At 36.5% G+C, this 17773-nt stretch overlaps 1 protein-coding gene across 8 annotated transcripts in view; it reads left to right on the top strand.

Moving 5' to 3' along the window:
- Positions 1-17773, top strand: part of LOC127854793 (dnaJ homolog subfamily C member 13-like) — a 133563-nt gene that overhangs the window by 102642 nt on the left and 13148 nt on the right. For all 8 annotated transcript variants that reach the window (XR_008037103.1, XR_008037104.1, XR_008037101.1 and 5 more), the window contains 8 exons: positions 543-717; positions 1817-2017; positions 5108-5189; positions 5691-5907; positions 7091-7270; positions 7731-7871; positions 14946-15086; positions 16359-16458. Coding sequence is in view for 2 of the 8 variants with exons in the window: in XM_052389841.1 (XP_052245801.1) it covers positions 543-717; positions 1817-2017; positions 5108-5189; positions 5691-5907; positions 7091-7270; positions 7731-7871; positions 14946-15086; positions 16359-16458 (1237 nt within the window). In the remaining 6 variants the exon portion in view is untranslated. The remainder of the gene's footprint in view (positions 1-542; positions 718-1816; positions 2018-5107; positions 5190-5690; positions 5908-7090; positions 7271-7730; positions 7872-14945; positions 15087-16358; positions 16459-17773) is intronic.

The following is a 17773-nucleotide window of genomic DNA, read 5'->3' as shown; positions in this document are numbered from 1 at the left end:
GTCATGGTCACAGTGCCAAAAAACGTATTCACACAATGGCTGTCAAGGTCACGGTGACTCAACTTAGAAAAATGGTTTCTTGATGATAACTCAAGAATGCTTACGCCTAGGATCATGAAACTTCATAGGTACATTGATCATGACTCGCAGATGAAATAAAGATGAAACTTGACCAGGATGTTTGTCTGGAGAATATCTTGGTCAAGTTTGACATTTGGTAAAGATTGAATGAACGGACTCCTCTCAGGTGAGAAAACTAGGGCCATCTTGGCCCTCTTGTTAAAACTTAAGTAACTGCATGGATAAGAAACATGATTGTGATAACATTCTTACCAAGTAATACAAATGTGAAAACTCTTCTTAGTTAAAGCTTATATTTAAAAAAAATGAAAGGTTGATAACAGTTTTATATTGCTTATATTTTTTCCAAACTTCATAATCTGCCATTTATTCAGTTATATCTTTTATCTAAAGATACAAACATAAACTACATCTTTCATTTCTTTTATTCTTTTATCTGGATCCTTTTGCCATTTGTTAAGGTGATCAGCTGCGTGTCAGCCAACCAAGAGTGTGTGAACGACATCGCAGCCTCCGAGGTATTGGGCTATCTGCTCCTGGCCATCCAGCTGCTGCCCAACACACGGGCACTGACACTGGAGAGTCTGGCAGCACTCATGTCTAGCACCAGGGTTGTCAAGGAGGCCATGTCCAAAGGTGGGTAGTGTGGGCTGAGTGTTGTGTAGCCTGTTTACTTACTGTTGTGTAGCCTGCACTCACTTTGGAGAGACTGGCAGCACTCATGTCTAACACCAGAGTTGTCAAGGCAGCCATGTCCAAAGGTGGGTAGTGTGGGTTGAGTGTTGTGTAGCCTGTTGGCTTAGTAATTTGTAGCCTGTACTCACACTGGAGAGTCTCGCCACACTCATGTTCATCACCAGGGTTGTCAAGGTGGTCATTTCAAAAGGTGGGTATTGTTGTGTAGCCTATTATTTCAAGTCCAAAGGTGGGAAGTGCTGTGTAGCCTTTTATGCCAAGTCCAAATGTGGGTAGTATTGTGTAGCTTTTTAGGCCCAGTCCAAAGGTGGGTAGTTTTGTGTAATCTTTTAGGCCAAGTCTAAGAGTGGGTAGTGTTGTGTAGCCTATTAGGCCAAATCGAAAGGTTGGTAGTGTTGTGTAGCCTATTAGACCATGTCCAAAGTTGGTTAATGTTGTGTAGCTTATAAGGCCATGTACAAAGATGGTTTGTGTAAATTGGGTGTTAAATTGTTAAGTTTTCATATTTTCAGTATATTTGGTAATATATTTTACTGGGTGCAGGTACCGCGGGTAACTACCAGTTAACTATAAATAACGCAAGTAGATTGATCATCATCAACACGTGGTGAACCCAGGAATGCAATTTGTGTATGGGTAGTGAATTGTATGAATTGTATATATTTTATATATAAAATGATCAATCTACTTGCGTTATTTGTAGCGTGTATATTGTTATGGCACCTATTTTCGCGATGTACTTTTGATTTCACATCGTGAAATTTTATTACCGAATATGCTGAAAATATGAACTTTTTTCAAGTGATGTAATATACTAGTCATGCTATTTTAATCAATATAAACTAATAGTTGTAAACAAAATACAGTATTTTAGAAATTTTCTTTTTTTCGTCATTCGTGGTGTACGGTCTCTTCAAAGTAACACTAGCTTATCAAGAGAAAGAGTGAGTAAGTTTTACTGATGTCATTATTTAGCTAAAATACTATTAATAATGGCAAAAAAAATAAACACACAAACTCACAAATACTTCTTCTACAGGTGCCCTTGTATACCTGCTAGACCTGTTCTGCAACGGCACCAATCCTACTGTAAGAGAAAAGACGGCAGAGTTGTTTGCAAAGATGTTGTCTGACAAACTGGTCGGTCCAAAGGTCCGCATTATTCTGGGAAAGTTCTTGCCTGGGATTTTCATGGATGCCATGAGAGACAGTCCTGAAGCTAGTGTACATATGTTTGAAGGTTTGATAAGATTTTTCAGTTGGTGTTTTGAAAAATTTTCAGTTGGTCTTTTGAAATCAATAACATTGATAAATGGAAATTGTTTTTTTAATTTCTGCTCATTAATTGATGTTTTTGTGCGAAATTGATCATATAACTTTATTGAACTCTTACAGTCACGAAAGTACTTAGGGAAAAGTGTATTATATGAATCAAAATATGGTCTTGCTTTACTGATCTTATTCAGTTTTATACAAAAAAAAAATATTAAACATATATTATTGTTATTATGACCCCTGAATAAAGCAGTATAGCACAGTTTCTCTGTCTGCCTGTATGTGTAAAGTGTCAAGTTTCAGCTATAACTTTGCCATACATTGCTTCATTTAAAAATAACTTGTTACAAATTTCCTTGATTGTGAGGGCATTGTTTGTGTGTAATACCCGTCTCTGAGTCTCTCATGTATTGCCCATCCCATTACCTCAAAGGTCAAGGTCACACTTAGGGGTCTAAATTCAAAATTGTCTATGAACTGCTTTTTCATGTGATAAAACCAGTTTTAGCACAAAAGTGATAGGAAGTGGTATCAGTCACACTTAGAGGTTAAAATTTAAATTTGGCCATAAACCGCTTTTTAGCTCACCTGAGCGATAGCTCGGGGTGAGCTATTGTGATCACTCAGCGTCCGTCGTCCGTCTGTCCGTAAACAATTTGTAAACATCTTCTTCTACTAAACCATTGAGCCAATTTCAACTAAATTTCATGTGGAGCATCCCTAGGTCATGGGACAAAAGAATTGTTATAAAAAAAAATGATCACATGACCAAGATGGCCGCCATGACAATATAAGGTAAAAACCTTAAAAAATCTTCTTGTCAGAAACTGCTCATCAGATTTTCAAAAAATTTCACAGGGATGACCTTTGAAGGCTCCCCTGAAAAAGTTGTTCAAAGAAATTTGATTCGTCAAAAAATATGGCCGCAGGAGCTCGTTGAACTTTGCATGTTAATTCGTTTTTGCCTATTTTGTAAAAACTTTCAAAAATCTTCCACATTTTTTGTCCGATCCTTTCCATATTTGCACAGTGTCTTTTTATCAATGAGGACACGAACCCTACAAAATGAGCATTATTGGTCCATTAAGTACAGAATTACCTCCCCTTGAATTGAGAAAATGGTGTTTATGCAATAAAGTCCAAATTTTTCATCCAATTCTTTCCAAACTTGTAAGGATTTAGCATGGTTCAAACAAGGGAAACAACTACGGTTTATGCATGTTCTTTTTATTACAGATTTGCCTCCCTTTAATTCATTCAAAATCTCATTTTACAGCAGAGATTCCAAATCTGACCTGTAAATGAGCCCCATATTTACTGCCAGTGCTAGGTTACCTTTTCCCATTTGATCATTCTTAAGTATTGGTCTTGTAATGCTGCTACTGCTTCTGCTACTGCTACTGCTACTACTACTACTACTACAACTACTACTACTACTACTACTACTACGACTACTACGACGACTACTACTACTACGACGACTACGACGACGACGACGGACGCGACTACTACGACTACGACTCAACGACTACTACTACTACGACGACGACTACTACGACTACTACGACGACGACTACGACTACTACTACTACTACTACTACGACTACTACTACTACTACTACTACTACTTCTACTACTACTACTAGTACTACTACTACTAGTACCACTACTACTACTACTACCACCACCACCACCACCACCACCACCATTACTACTTCTACTACTACTGCCACTACTACTACTACTTTTACCACGACTACTACTACTACTACGACTACGACGACTACTACCACACTACGACTACTACTACTACTACTACGACTACTACTACTACTACGACTACTACTACTACTACTACTACTACTACGACTACGACTACTACTACTTCTACTACTACTACTACTACTACTACTACTACTTCTACTTCTACTACTACTGCTACTACTACAACTACTACTACTACTACTACAACTACTATTACTACTACTACTACTACTACTACTACTACTACTACTACTACTACTACTACTACTACACCACCACCACCACCACCACCACCACCACCACCATTCACAGTGACAAAAAACGTATTCACACAATGGCTGCTACTACAACTTATAGCCCATATAGGGGGGCATGCATGTTTTACAAACAGCCCTTGTTTCTATGGGATTTTAACCACAACTGTTCATGTTTATCTCCGACACATATTTTTAGGTCACCTGTCATGAAGTGACACGGTGAGCTTATGTGATCGTGTGATGTCCGGCGTCCGTTGTGCGTGCCTGCGTGTGTCCGTGCGTCCGTCCGTCAACAATTTGTATGTGTAGACAGTAGAGGTCACAGTTTGCATCCAATCTTGATGAAATTTGGTCAAAATGTTTATCTTGATGAAATCCGGTTTGGGATTGTATTTGGGTCATCTGGGGTCAAAAACAAGGTCACTAGGTCAAATAATAGAACAACCTTCTGTAGACAATAGAGGTCACAGTTTTCATCCAATCTTTATGAAATTTGGTCAGAATGTTTATCTTGATGAAATCTGGGTTGGGATTTTATTTGGGTCATCTGGGGTCAAAAACTAGGTCACTAGGTCAAATAATAGAAAAACCTTGTGTAGACATTAGAGATCACAGTTTTCATCCAACCTTTATGAAATTTGGTCAGAATTCTTGATGAAATCTGGGTGGGATTGTATTTGGGTCATCTGGGGTAAAAATCTAGGTCAAATAAATAGAAAAATCTTGTGTTGACAATAGAGTTCACAGTTTTTATCCAATATTTATGAACTGTGGTCAGAATGTTTATCTTGATGAAATCTGGATTGGGATTGTATTTGGGTCATCTAGAGTCAGGAACTAGGTCACTAGGTCAAATCATAGAAAAACATTGTGTAGACAATAGAGGTCATAGTTTTCATCTGATCTTAATGAGTCAGGTGAGCGATTCAGGGCCATCATGGCCCTCTTGTTTGTGTGACAGTATTAGCACGAAAGTGATAAGAAGTGGCATCAGACTTGTGTTTCTAGTTGTAGCTTATGTTCTTGATTTACAGGGACACATGAGAACCCAGAACTTATCTGGAATGATGAGTCGAGAGAAAAAGTGTGTGATGAGGTGAAAAACATGAAAAACAAGTGAGCACTTATGTTTTTGCATTTGCATGTTGGCAGCTTTGTTAAAATGACAGCTATACATAGCTTAAGCTATATTTAGTTAAAATAAATTAAGATGACACCAAAAAGTAAGCTGAGGTTTCCATAATATCAAAGATAAATATATGTCATCATTGGTTATTATAGTAATGGACTAAAATATTAACTCTGTTAACTCTATTTTTTCTATTTTTCTTTCATCTTTATTGGAATAAAAGGATTATGTGTTATTTGTTATTCTTCATATTATTAAAGGTCAATATTATAATAATACTGAAATATACTGAGTTCATTTGATAACAAAACTAATAAATATTTATATATATTTTGTTAAGGGTATTTGTTTTAACAAGACATTTTCAATGCTTGCTAAGTCCTCCCGTAAAAATTAATGTTTAATATATGTTGCCCTTCATTTATCTACTGTTGCCATTCACTTTGATTGTGAATTGGGCAGCATTCATTGTCTCCCTCTATATTTAGACATTACAAAGCACAACGTGACAATCCCGACCTCAAATGGAACCTTCCGGAAGAGTTCAACGTGGTCTACAATGAGGTGGCTGGGGAGCTGGTGGTAGGAGGGGTATTCCTGAGGCTGTTTATTGCCAACCCCGGCTGGGTGCTACGGAAGCCAAAGGAGTTTCTTACAGAGCTGCTGGAACTCTGGTCCAAACTGGTCGCCAGTACCTCACCAGATGTAAGCTGGGAAAACAATCTTAACCGTTTGCATGCTGGGAAATTTGTCGTCTGCTAAAATGTCGTCTGCTGAATTTCTAAAATTAGCATTTTCTTTGATTTTTTTCAAAGAATACTATCAGAATAGCAAACAGTTTGGATCTTGATGAGACACCACGTTCTGTGGCGTCTCATCTGGATCCAAACTGTTTGCAAAGGCCTTCAAAATTCGGTTCCCGCACTGAAAGGGTTAACTCTGGTTAAAGACTGAATGGCTTTAGCCAATTATTGCATCATTTTTCATTCTATGTATTCTTTTTTTAGATTGATAGTACTTTACATAATAGTATATCAGTTATTTTAGCTCACCATGAGCACGTTTTGGGATCACTTTTTGTGTGTCGTCAATCATCAACATTTTGCCTTGTTAAGACTCTAGTGTTTTTTTTTATAAAGTTTTTATTTAAAGCAATTACTTTTTTACATTAAACATTATTGAAATGTGAAAGAAATGGAAAATAGACCTTATCTTATTAAAGCAGCTTTCAGACTTAAGCATGTGTGTTAGAACTGTGGTAATTTTTCTTTTTGCTATTTTTAAAAATTGTGTTTTGTGTTATGCCTTATAGTGATTTTGAAGAAAAAGACAAAAATCAGCATTTCGAAGACATTGAAAGGGTTTCTTTATGTAAAGATTGTTAAAACACTGAATGGCTTGTTTTTCAAGTAATCCACGGACAAGGTCACAACTAAATGAAGTTTTTTAGTGTAATTATACACAAATATTATAAATTTTGATTTCATATTCAAAGGTTTTGTGTTAAAACCAGTAATTCTAGTATTCATAAAACTTGTTCTTTAATGTGATATTTCTATTTGGACTGCAGTATATTTTTCGTTGAAAGACCCATTCCCAATGGAAAGAAGTATATATTTTTTCCCAAATGGGACCTATAAATTCTCGATTGAAGGTTTCAATAATATTTTGTAAGTCTCGACATAAAGTTAATCTCCCATTAAGTTCCATAATTATGTTAATCATTCGTTAATGTCGTATTGAGATCACTTTTATTATAAGCCAAACAAACAACACCACTAATTTTCCAATTTAAATCAAAATGCAATTTTTTCCAATCCAATGGAAACTGGCCCCTTTCCCAAGATGGTGAAAATAAACACTAGACATTTTCCTATCTAATTCACAGGGTGAGAAGCTGGAGACAGTGACCACTGCGGTGGTGTGTCTGTTCTCCAGCCACACTAGCCTACTGGACCAGGTGCCTGCCCTGGGGTACGTGCCCAAGGTGTTCACTGCCATGAAGGAGAAGAACACCGCAATACCAAAAAGTGCAATACAAGTCTGTCATCAGCTGGCAAGCAGTGAGGTAAGGGTAACAAAAAGTGTAATACAAGTATGTCATCAGCTATTGGCAGTGAGGTAAGAGGTCATTGTTTGTGACCTTGACCAAGCTGTAAGGCTAGGGATGTGATGCAATCCGCGGTGACCTTTACCTTGTCATCTTTACTTTGCAGAATAGGTAAGGTTGGGAGAAATCCTTTTCAACCTGAGCCTTGTATTTGGATAGTAGCTTAGATGCTATCATGCGTAGTCTCCTTCTTGAAATAAGTTGAAGACTGTTAAGTCATTCTGTGTGACCTTGACCTTGCAGAAGGGTATGGTGTAATTTTCATCCTTTGTGAATTTGACCTTATATTAATTGTAAGGCTGTTAGGTCATCCTTTCAGTAGGGAAAAGTGTGGCATCATCTTTTATGACCTTGACCTTTCAGTTTTGAAAAGTCTGTGAAGTCATAATTTTCTAACTTTTAATTTCTCTCTCCCCAGATCTGTATCCGGTCTATGGCACAGGTTGAGAGTGTGGGACCAATCAAGACAGCCATGCAGACCCGGCGCGACTCCATAGCGCTTGCAGCAGAGGCCCTTTCAAAAATGTTTGAGAAAGGGGAAGAGGAACTAGTTGCTCAGGTAGCGATTAAAATATCTGATAATCCTTAACCACTCATATATGCGTTTGACGCATCTGTTTTCTCTTAAAAAATCAAATTAAAATAACACATAAAATTTAAATCCTTTAATGATGATTCATTTTTTAAAGCCTTCATTTCCAACCCTAAAATACTGGTTAGCAGAAACCAGCATAAAACATGAACAGACTGCTAGTTACTTACAGACTGTTCTCGTTTTATGCTGGTTGAATAATGCCATTGTCACTTTTATCTGAGTGGGAAGGAATAATTGAGTTTGTGATTCTCCTCATTTACCTTATGATGTGATTGGTCTGGTAGCTTAGTTTCAAGAACATGGGACAGTCAATCTAGGGATTAGGATCCTTAATTCCAGCCCTTAGATATAAATTGTGGGTTGATCTGTCATGAAATAATGTATTTGGCCACAATATGTAAGTAAAGTAGGGTTTTTGTGAGTAATTTATTTGGCCATTATCTATATTTGTGATTAAAGTAAGGCTGTTGTCGATAATTAGCTCGACTATTAAACATAAAATATATATAGTGGAGCTATCCTACTCACCCCAGCGTCGGCGTCTGCGTTAGCGTCTGCGTTAGCGTAAGCGTGCAAATGTAAAAGTTTTCGTACTGCCCCAAATATTTCCTTTATCCTTTGACATATTGCTTTCATATTTTGCATACTTGTTTACCAACATGACCTCAACCTATAAACAAGAACAGACAGGTCTATCAAGCATTTTGTCATAATTATGGCCCCTTTTCCACTTACAATATGCAGCAAATGTTAAAGTTTGCGTACTACCTCAACTATTTTCAATGTCCCTTGACATATTGCTTTCATATTTTGCACACTTGTTAATCATCATGACCCCAACCTATAAACAAGAGCAGACAACTCTGTCAAGCATTTTGTCATAATAATGGCCCCTTTTCCACTTACAATATGCAGTAAATGTTAAAGTTTGCGTACTACCCCAACTATTTTTAGCTCGACTATAATATATAAAATATATATAGTGAAGCTATCCTACTCACCCGGCGTCTGCGTTAGCGTTAGCGTGCAAATGTTAAAGTTTTCGTACTACCCCAATTATTTTCATTGTCCCTTGACATATTGCTTTTATATTTTGCATACTTGTTTACCAACATCACCCCAACCTATAAACAAGAGCAGACAACTCTATCAAGCATTTTGTCGTAATTATTGCCCCTTTTATACTTAGAATATGCAGCAAATGTTAAAGTTTTTGTACTACTGCATTTATTTTCATTGTCCCTTGACATATTGCTTTTATATTTTGCATACTTGTTTACCAACATCACCCCAACCTATAAACAAGAGCAGACAACTCTATCAAGCATTTTGTCATAATTATTGCCCCTTTTATACTTAGAATATGCATATTATTGATAAATCTATGTTAAAGTTTGCGTACTATCCCAAAAATTTCCTACATCCTTGGACATATTGCTTTTATATGTTGCATACTTGTTAACCAACATGACCATAACCTATCAACAAGAGCAGACTACTGTATCAAGCATTATGACATAATTATGGCCCCTTTTACACTTAGATAATTGAACATTTTGCTTAAATTGCCATAACTTCTTTATTTATGATCACATTTTATTATTACTTTGACAAAACAACACTTACCTGAATACCACAATGGATTCCACCCAAACAATGCCCCACGCCCCTACCCAGAATCCCTCCCCTCCCAACCTCCCCCCCCCTAATTTTTTTTTAAACATCATCTAATAAATTACCACACCCCACATTATACCCCCCTCTCACCCCCACCCCGACCCCCCTAACCCCCTTCCCAATTTTTTTTTTAAACATCATTAATAAATTACAACACCCCACAATATACACCCCTCTCACCGCCCCTACGCCCCCCCCTACCCACCCCCCAATTTTTTATATTTTTTTTTCCTTTTTTTATTTTTGAAAGATTGTCTTATAAATTATTGAATATGAACAATTTCCCCATGATGGCTTACTTTATACTGTCAAGCACTTGAATAGTCGAGCGCGCTGTCCTCTGACAGCTCTTGTTTTTTTGGCCGCTGGCTCTCTGTATGTGATGAAAGTAATGCTATTGTCAGTAATATATTTGGCCACTATCTCTCTATATGTGATTAAAGTAGGGCTGTTGTCAGTAATTTATTTGGCCATTATCTCTATTTGTGATTAAAGTGAGCTGTTGTCAGTAATTAATTTGTCCATTATCTTTCTTTTAATGATAAAAGTAGGGCTGTTGTCATAAATTTATTTGGCCATTATCTCTCTATATGTGATTATTAGGGCTGTTGTCCGTAATTTATTTGGCCATCATCTCTATTTGTGATTTAAAGGGGCCTTTTCACAGATTTTGGCATATTTTGAAGTTTGTCATTAAATGCTTTATATTGATAAATGTAAACATTGGATCTTAAAAGCTGCAGGAAAAAAATCAAGAATAAAATTTAAAAAAAGGAAAAAAAGTAGCCGGTACCAGGGCTCGAACCAGTGACCCCCGGAGTCCTGGAATTAGACTAAAGTAAAAACGCATTAGCCCTCTCGACAATTATGCCGGGTATACACAGTTTAAGTATTTTATACCTTATATAAGCAATCTTTGTAGTTTTGTAAATTTAAACGACAACAACAGAACTCTCCAAATTATTCAATTGTTCCGCGTTTCAACGCTTTCTAATTTTTAAAATCGTCAAAAGATACATATAATGGCTATATTGGACTATTGTAAATGTTCAGTAATACTGTTTCCTCACAAATATCATAACTAAAACGAAAATTTGCGAATCTGAAACAACTTTTTTCAATTTTGTCAAATTACCAAACCGTGAAAAGATCCCTTTAAGTAGGGCTATTGTCGATAAAATTTTTTGGCCACTATCTCTCTGTATGTGATGAAAGTAGGGCTATTGTCAGTCATATATTTGGCCACTATCTCTCTATATGTGATTAAAGTAGGGCTGTTATCAGTTATTATGCTCCCCCAAAATTTGTTTTGCATATAGTTGCCGCTTTGTCTGTCCGTGTGTGCGTCCGTCTGTCTGTCTGTCCGTCTGCACAATTTTTGTCCGGGCTATTTCTCAGCAAATTATGACCGGAATTCAATGAAACTTTATGGGAAACTTCACTACCAAGAGGAGATGTGCATATTATCAGCAGGTTCTGGTCGGATGATTTTTCACAGGGTTATGGCCCTTTGAAATGTTTGAAATTTTCCATTAACTGTACATATAGTGCAATTTTTGTCCGGGTTATTTCTCAGCAACTAATGACCGGAATTCAATGAAACTTTACGGGAAGCTTCACTACCAAGAGGAGATGTGCATATTATCAGCGGGTTCTGGTCGGATGATTTTAACAGAGTTATGGCCCTTTGAAATTTTCTATAAAAAAATTCTTGTCCCCCCAACTACTGTGCCCTCAAGACGTTTCCTTTTATCTGAATATATAGTGCAATATTGTGACAAAAAAACCTTTGAGGAGCATCACTTGTCTCAGATGGTTTCTTGTTATACCCCCACAAACGAAGTTTAGGGGGGTATATAGGAGTGAACTTGTCGTCGGTCGGTCGGTCTGTCTGTCGGTCCGTATTAAGTGTCCGCTCTCTAATTCAAGTAGTTTTCATCCGATCTTCACCAAACTTGGTCAGAAGTTGTATCTACATGATGTCTAGGCCAAGTTCGAACATGGGCCTTGCCGGGTCAAAAACTAGGTCACGGGGTCACTTAGTGTGTTTTAAACATTCAGCATGGTGTCCTCTCTCTAATTCAAGTAGTTTTCATCTGATCTTCACCAAACTTGGTCAGAAGTTGTATCCAGATGATCTTAAGGCCAAGTTTGAACATGGGCCTTGCTGGGTTAAAAACTAGGTAACGGGGTCACTTAGTGCGTTTTTTAACATTCAGCATGGTGTCCTCTCTCTTATTCAAGTAGTTTTCATCCGATCTTCACCAAACTTGGTCAGAAGTTTTATCTAGATGATCTGAAGGCCAAGTTCGAATATGGGCCATGCCAGATCAAAAACAAGGTCACAGGGTCACTAAGTACGTTTTACACATTGAGCATGGTGTCCACTCTCTATTTCAAGTTGTTTAAATCCGATCTTCAGCACACTTGTCCAGAAGTTGTAACTTGATGATGTGTAGGTCAAGTTCGCACATGGGCCATGCCGGGTCAAAAACTAAGGTCACGGGGTCACTTAGTGTGTTTTAAACTTGACCATGTTGTCCGCTCTCTAATTCAAGTAGTTTTTATCTGATCTTCACCAAAATTGGTCAGAAGTTGTATCTTGATAATGTCTAGGGCAAGTTTAAATATTGGTCATGCTGGGTCAAAAACAAGGTCACAGGGTCACTTAGTGGGTTTTAAACATCACAATGTTGTCCGCTCTCTAATTCAAGTAGTTTTCATCCAATCTTCACCAAACTTTGTCAGAAGTTGTATCTAGATGATTTCTAGGTCAAGTTTGAATATGGGTGGGTCAAAAACTAGGTCACTGGGTATCTTAGTGCGCTTTAAACATCACCATGTTGTCCGCTCTCTTATTCAAGTAGTTTTCGTAAAACCTCACCAAACTTGGTCACAAGTTTTATCTAAATGATCTCTAGGACAAGTTTGAACATGGGCCATTCCGGGCCTAAAACTAGGTCATGGGGTCACTTAGTGCATTTTTTGACATTCAGCATGACTTGTCGTCGGTCGGTCGGTCTGTCTGTCGGTCCGTATTAAGTGTCCGCTCTCTAATTCAAGTAGTTTACATCCGATCTTCACCAAACTTGGTCAGAAGATTTATGGAGATGATCTTAAGGCCAAATTAGAACATGGGCCTTTCTGGGTCAAAAACTAGGTCAAGGGGTCACTAAGTGCGTTTTAAAAATTGAGCATGGTGTCAACTGTTTTTTGTGAAGACGACATTCAAAATATTATGTGTCAATGCGGCATGTGGTGGTATTCGTCACGTCTGTGACAAATCTTTAGTTTATTTGGCCAGTATCTATATTTGTTATTAAAGTAGGGCTGTTGTCAGTAATTTGTTTGACAATTATTTCTATTTACGATTAAAGTAAGGCTGTTGTCAGTAATTTATTTGGCAATTATCTATATTTATGATTAAAGTAGGGCTGTTATCAGTTATTTATTTGGCCAGTATCTCTATTTATGATTAAAGTAGGGCTGTTGTCAGTAATTTATTTGGCAATTATCTCTATTTATATTAAAAGTAGGGCTGTTAACAGTAATTTATTTGGCCAGTATCTCTATTTATGATTAAAGTAGGGCTGTTGTCAGTAATTTATTTGGCCAGTATCTGTTTTTGTCATTTAACTAGGGCTGTTATCAGTAATATATTTGGCCAGTATCTCGTTTTGTCATTAAAGTAGGGCTGTTGTAAGTAATTTATTTGGTCATTATTTCTATTTATGATTAAAGTAGGGCTGTTGTTAGTAGTTTATTTGGCCAGTATCTCTTTTTGTCATTATAGTAGGGCTGTTGTCAGTATTTTTTTATGTCCCCCACTATAGTAGTGGGGGACATATTGTTTTTGCCCTGTCTGTCTGTTGGTCTGTTGGTCTGTCTGTCTGTTTGCGCCAACTTTAACATTTTGCAATAACTTTTGCTATATTGAAGATAGCAACTACATATTTGGCATGCATGTGTATCTCATGAAGCTGCACATTTTGAGTGGTGAAAGGTCAAGGTCAAGGTCATCCTTCAAGGTCAGAGGTCAAATATATGTGGCCAAAATCGCTCATTTTATGAATACTTTTGCAATATTGAAGATAGCAACTTGATATTTGGCATGCATGTGTATCTCATGGAGCTGCACATTTTGAGTGGTGAAAGGTCAAGGTCAAGGTCATCCTTCAAGGTCAGTGGTCAATTATATGAGGCCAAAATCGCTCATTTTATGAATACTTTTGCAATATTGAAGATAGCAACTTGATATTTGGCATGCATGTGCATCTCATGGAGCTGCTCATTTTGAGTGGTGAAAGGTCAAGGTCATCCTTCAAGGTCAGAGGTCAAATATATGTGGCCCAAATCGCTTATTTTATGAATACTTTTGCAATATTGAAGATAGCAACTTGATATTTGGCATGCATGTGTATCTCATGGAGCTGCACATTTTGAGTGGTGAAAGGTCAAGGTCATCCTTCACAAGGTCAAGGTCATCCTACAATGTCAAACATCATATAGGGGGACATTGTGTTTCACAAACACATCTTATTGGCCACTATCTTTCTTTTAATGATTAAAGTAGGGCTGTTGTCAGTATTTTTTTGTCCATTATCTCTCTTTTTATGAATGAAGAAGGACTGTGGTCAGTAATTTATTGGGCAATTATCTCTCTATTTGTGATTAAAGTAGGGCTTTTGTCAGTAATTTATTTGGCCACTATCTCTCTATATATAAAGAAGGGCTGCTGTTTATATCATTTTGTTCCTATGTCAAGAATTATGGTTGCTATGGCAACAAATAGACTAGAAATACTGCTGAAAATGGTGGATCCTGCACACTTTTCTGGATCCTGCGATAACTTTAAAAGTTCTTTATATTTTTTCATGAAACTTGCAACATGGATAGATGGCAATATGGACATTATGCACGTCATTTCATTTCGTTCCTACGTCAAAAATTGGGGTTGCTGTGGCAACCAAAAAAAAAAAAATTCTGAAAATGGTGAAATTTCTGATTTCTAACAATGGTGGAGCCGGTAGGGGACCATATTGCTTGACAATTGCCTTGTTGATTTAAGTAGGGCTGTCGTCATTTATTTATTTGGTCATTATTCCCCTTCCTGTGATTAAAGTTGGCCTCTCCTCAGTAACTGGCTATAATAATAATGCTTACTTAAGGCAGGTTTTTCATGGGATGTATATGTGTTAGTACATTAACTAAATTTGCCTTTATATCAATGGAATGGATGCAAAACTTCTTACAACTTGCCTCATATAAATGTTATTTATGTTTCTCAAATAATACTTAATTTAACCTAGTTAAGCATAATTAACAATAATGTATAATAGTTTGAGGTGTTTGTTTTCCCAGGCCTTGAGGACAGAGATGGTGCAATATTTACTGAAGCTGTTGGAGGCAGGCCTTGAGGCGATTGATAACCCAGCGTCCACTAAGGCTCAAATAGTGAAGGCAATCAAGGCCATGCAGCGAAGTCTTCTGTACGCTGAACAGGTGGGTTAGGGCAGCTCATATTCAGAGACGGAGTCTGTTTAAGATCAAAGCAATATCTTTTGTTCTGTCATTACAATTATATACCTAGTACCAGCTGTAAATAAAGCAATATCTTTTGTTCTGTCATTACAATTATATACCTAGTACCAGCTGTAAATAAAGCAATATCTTTTGTTCTGTCATTACAATTATATACCTAGTACCAGCTGTAAATAAAGCAATATCTTTTGTTCTGTCATTACAATTTTATACCTAGTACCAGCTGTAAATAAAGCAATATCTTTTGTTCTGTCATTACAATTATATACCTAGTACCAGCTGTAAATAAAGCAATATCTTTTGTTCTGTCATTACAATTATATACCTAGTACCAGCTGTAAATAAAGCAATATCTTTTGTTCTGTCATTACAATTATATACCTAGTACCAGCTGTAAATAACATGATTTGACTAAAAAAAAAAGAGACTAATGCTTTTATCTTTTAAAGGGGCCTTTTCACAGATTTTGGCATTTTTTTAACTTATTCATTAAATGCTTTATATTGATAAATGTAAACATTGGATCGTAAAAGCTCCAGTAAAAAATTAAGAAAAAATTAAAAAAAGGATAAGAACATTGCCCGGAGCAGGTTTCGAACCAGTGACCCCTGGAGTCCTGCCAGAGTCCTGAAGTAAAAACGCTCTAGCCTACTGAGCTATTCCGCCGACTACACATTCTTGACGTATTTTATACCTTATATAAGCAATCTTCGTAGTTTCACAAAATTTAACGACAAAAACAGAACTCTCCAAATTATTCAATCGTTTCGCGTTGCAACGCTTTATAATTTTTAGGTTTTAAAATCGTCAAAAGATGCATATAATGGCTATATTAGAGCATGGTTAATGTTCAGTATTACTGTTTCCTCACAAATATCAAAACTAAAACGTAAAATTACGAATCTGAGACAACTTTTTTCAATTTTGTCAATTTACCAAAGCGTGAAAAGATCCCTTTAAGTGTTTGAAATAAAACGGCTTGACTTTTTTTAGCTTTATTGAGGACAATTGGTTAAAAGGCTTTATACGACAATCTAATATTGTTTCGCACTTGGGATCCAATATTGTATATTTATTGCATGATTTTATTTTGTTTTAATGTTTATTTTCTCCGAAACTTACTGTTGTTTAACATCAGGCTATTCCCCTCATGGGTGATATGTTAGAAATTTACATGTTATAAATATAATTTAGTTAACACATGTTTTCTGATACCGTTATTAATGTGTCTAGATTGACAAAATCCTGAATGCTTCGACAACATGGAGAGATTATAAGGACCAGAAGCATGACCTGTTCATCTCCGATACAGCAATTGCAGGATATCTTACAGGTAAACTGTCATCATGCATGTGAGATCATGCTTGTTGAAGATGTAATGTTTGAGGAAACAAGGCCATATTTGGATATTTCATGGAACTTGTTCATGTTTTAACCCTTTCCCCTAAAAGAAGCAAAGTGAAAATGGCTTTTGCAACCAGCATAACACCAGAACAGCCTGCTAGTAATTGGCAGTCTGTTCAGGTTTTATGCTGTTTGCTGCTCACCAGTATCTAAGGCTTGGAAATGAAGCTTTTAAAACTTGAATTTAGTGAGAAATGTCTTTGATTAAATTTATCTTTCTTAGGGATTACAAATGCGTAATAATATGTTTCTAAGTGGGAAGAGTTAATGATGTGTCCTTCAATTACCAACTCTCGATCATGAGTATGAACCAGGGGTGTTTGCTCTGACATGTTGACAGTTTTGATGTGTAAGGTACAAATGAGTCTGTACTTTGGCATGTGCATAAGTATAGTCCCTGATTGCTTAATCAATGACGCCACTTTAAAGTGGAATTTGAGTTTTGAAGAGACTACCTTTTAACAAAACTATTCATTAATGCGCAAAAGGTTGTCCAAGATTAGTATATGTGGAGTTCAAAGATTAACCCTTTGCATGCTGGGAAATTTGTCGACTGCTTAAATGTCGTCCGCTGAATTTCTGCAATTAGGATTTTCTTCGATTTTTTTCAAAGAATACTATCAGATTGGCAAACAGTTGGATCCAGATGAGACGCCACGTTCTGTGGCGTCTCATCTGGATCCAAACTGTTTGCTAAGGCCTTCAAAATTCGGTTCCCCCACTGAAAAAGCTAACCAGGGACACATTATATGCATATGGCCACTTTGAAAGTACATTACAACATTTTTAGGTTTCTACAACCCATTCAACTCAGATTCATTAATAAAGATTACAAATGTGATTGTTGCGTGAAAGATTTTGGCTGATAGATTACGTTGCGCTAAGATTGTTCTATATTTTGAAGAAAAAAAATGCACTTTCACTAAGAGATTCTTTAGTAGTTTTAAACATAAATGGTAAGGAAGGTCAGATATTCTTTGATACACGTGAACACACATAGTAAGTACATGGAAGAGATTGTGTTTTTTTGTTCTTTTTATTAAATAAAAGATTTCTAGAGTAGCCATTATGAGTGAAGCTTTTTATTATGTATTGTTTGTATATTATTATTGTTATTTAAATATATTTTGTTCATTTTTCTGTACCAATATTGTTTTATGTGGCAATATCACGCTCACTTTGTATCATTGGCGTGTAAAACATCAGTTTTGTTTATAAATTTTTTACATTGTGAGCTTTTTACT

This window comes from Dreissena polymorpha, chromosome 13, assembly GCF_020536995.1.
Source record: "Dreissena polymorpha isolate Duluth1 chromosome 13, UMN_Dpol_1.0, whole genome shotgun sequence".
NCBI classification, from domain to species: domain Eukaryota; kingdom Metazoa; phylum Mollusca; class Bivalvia; order Myida; family Dreissenidae; genus Dreissena; species Dreissena polymorpha.
This window is presented reverse-complemented; position numbering and strand designations above follow the sequence as displayed.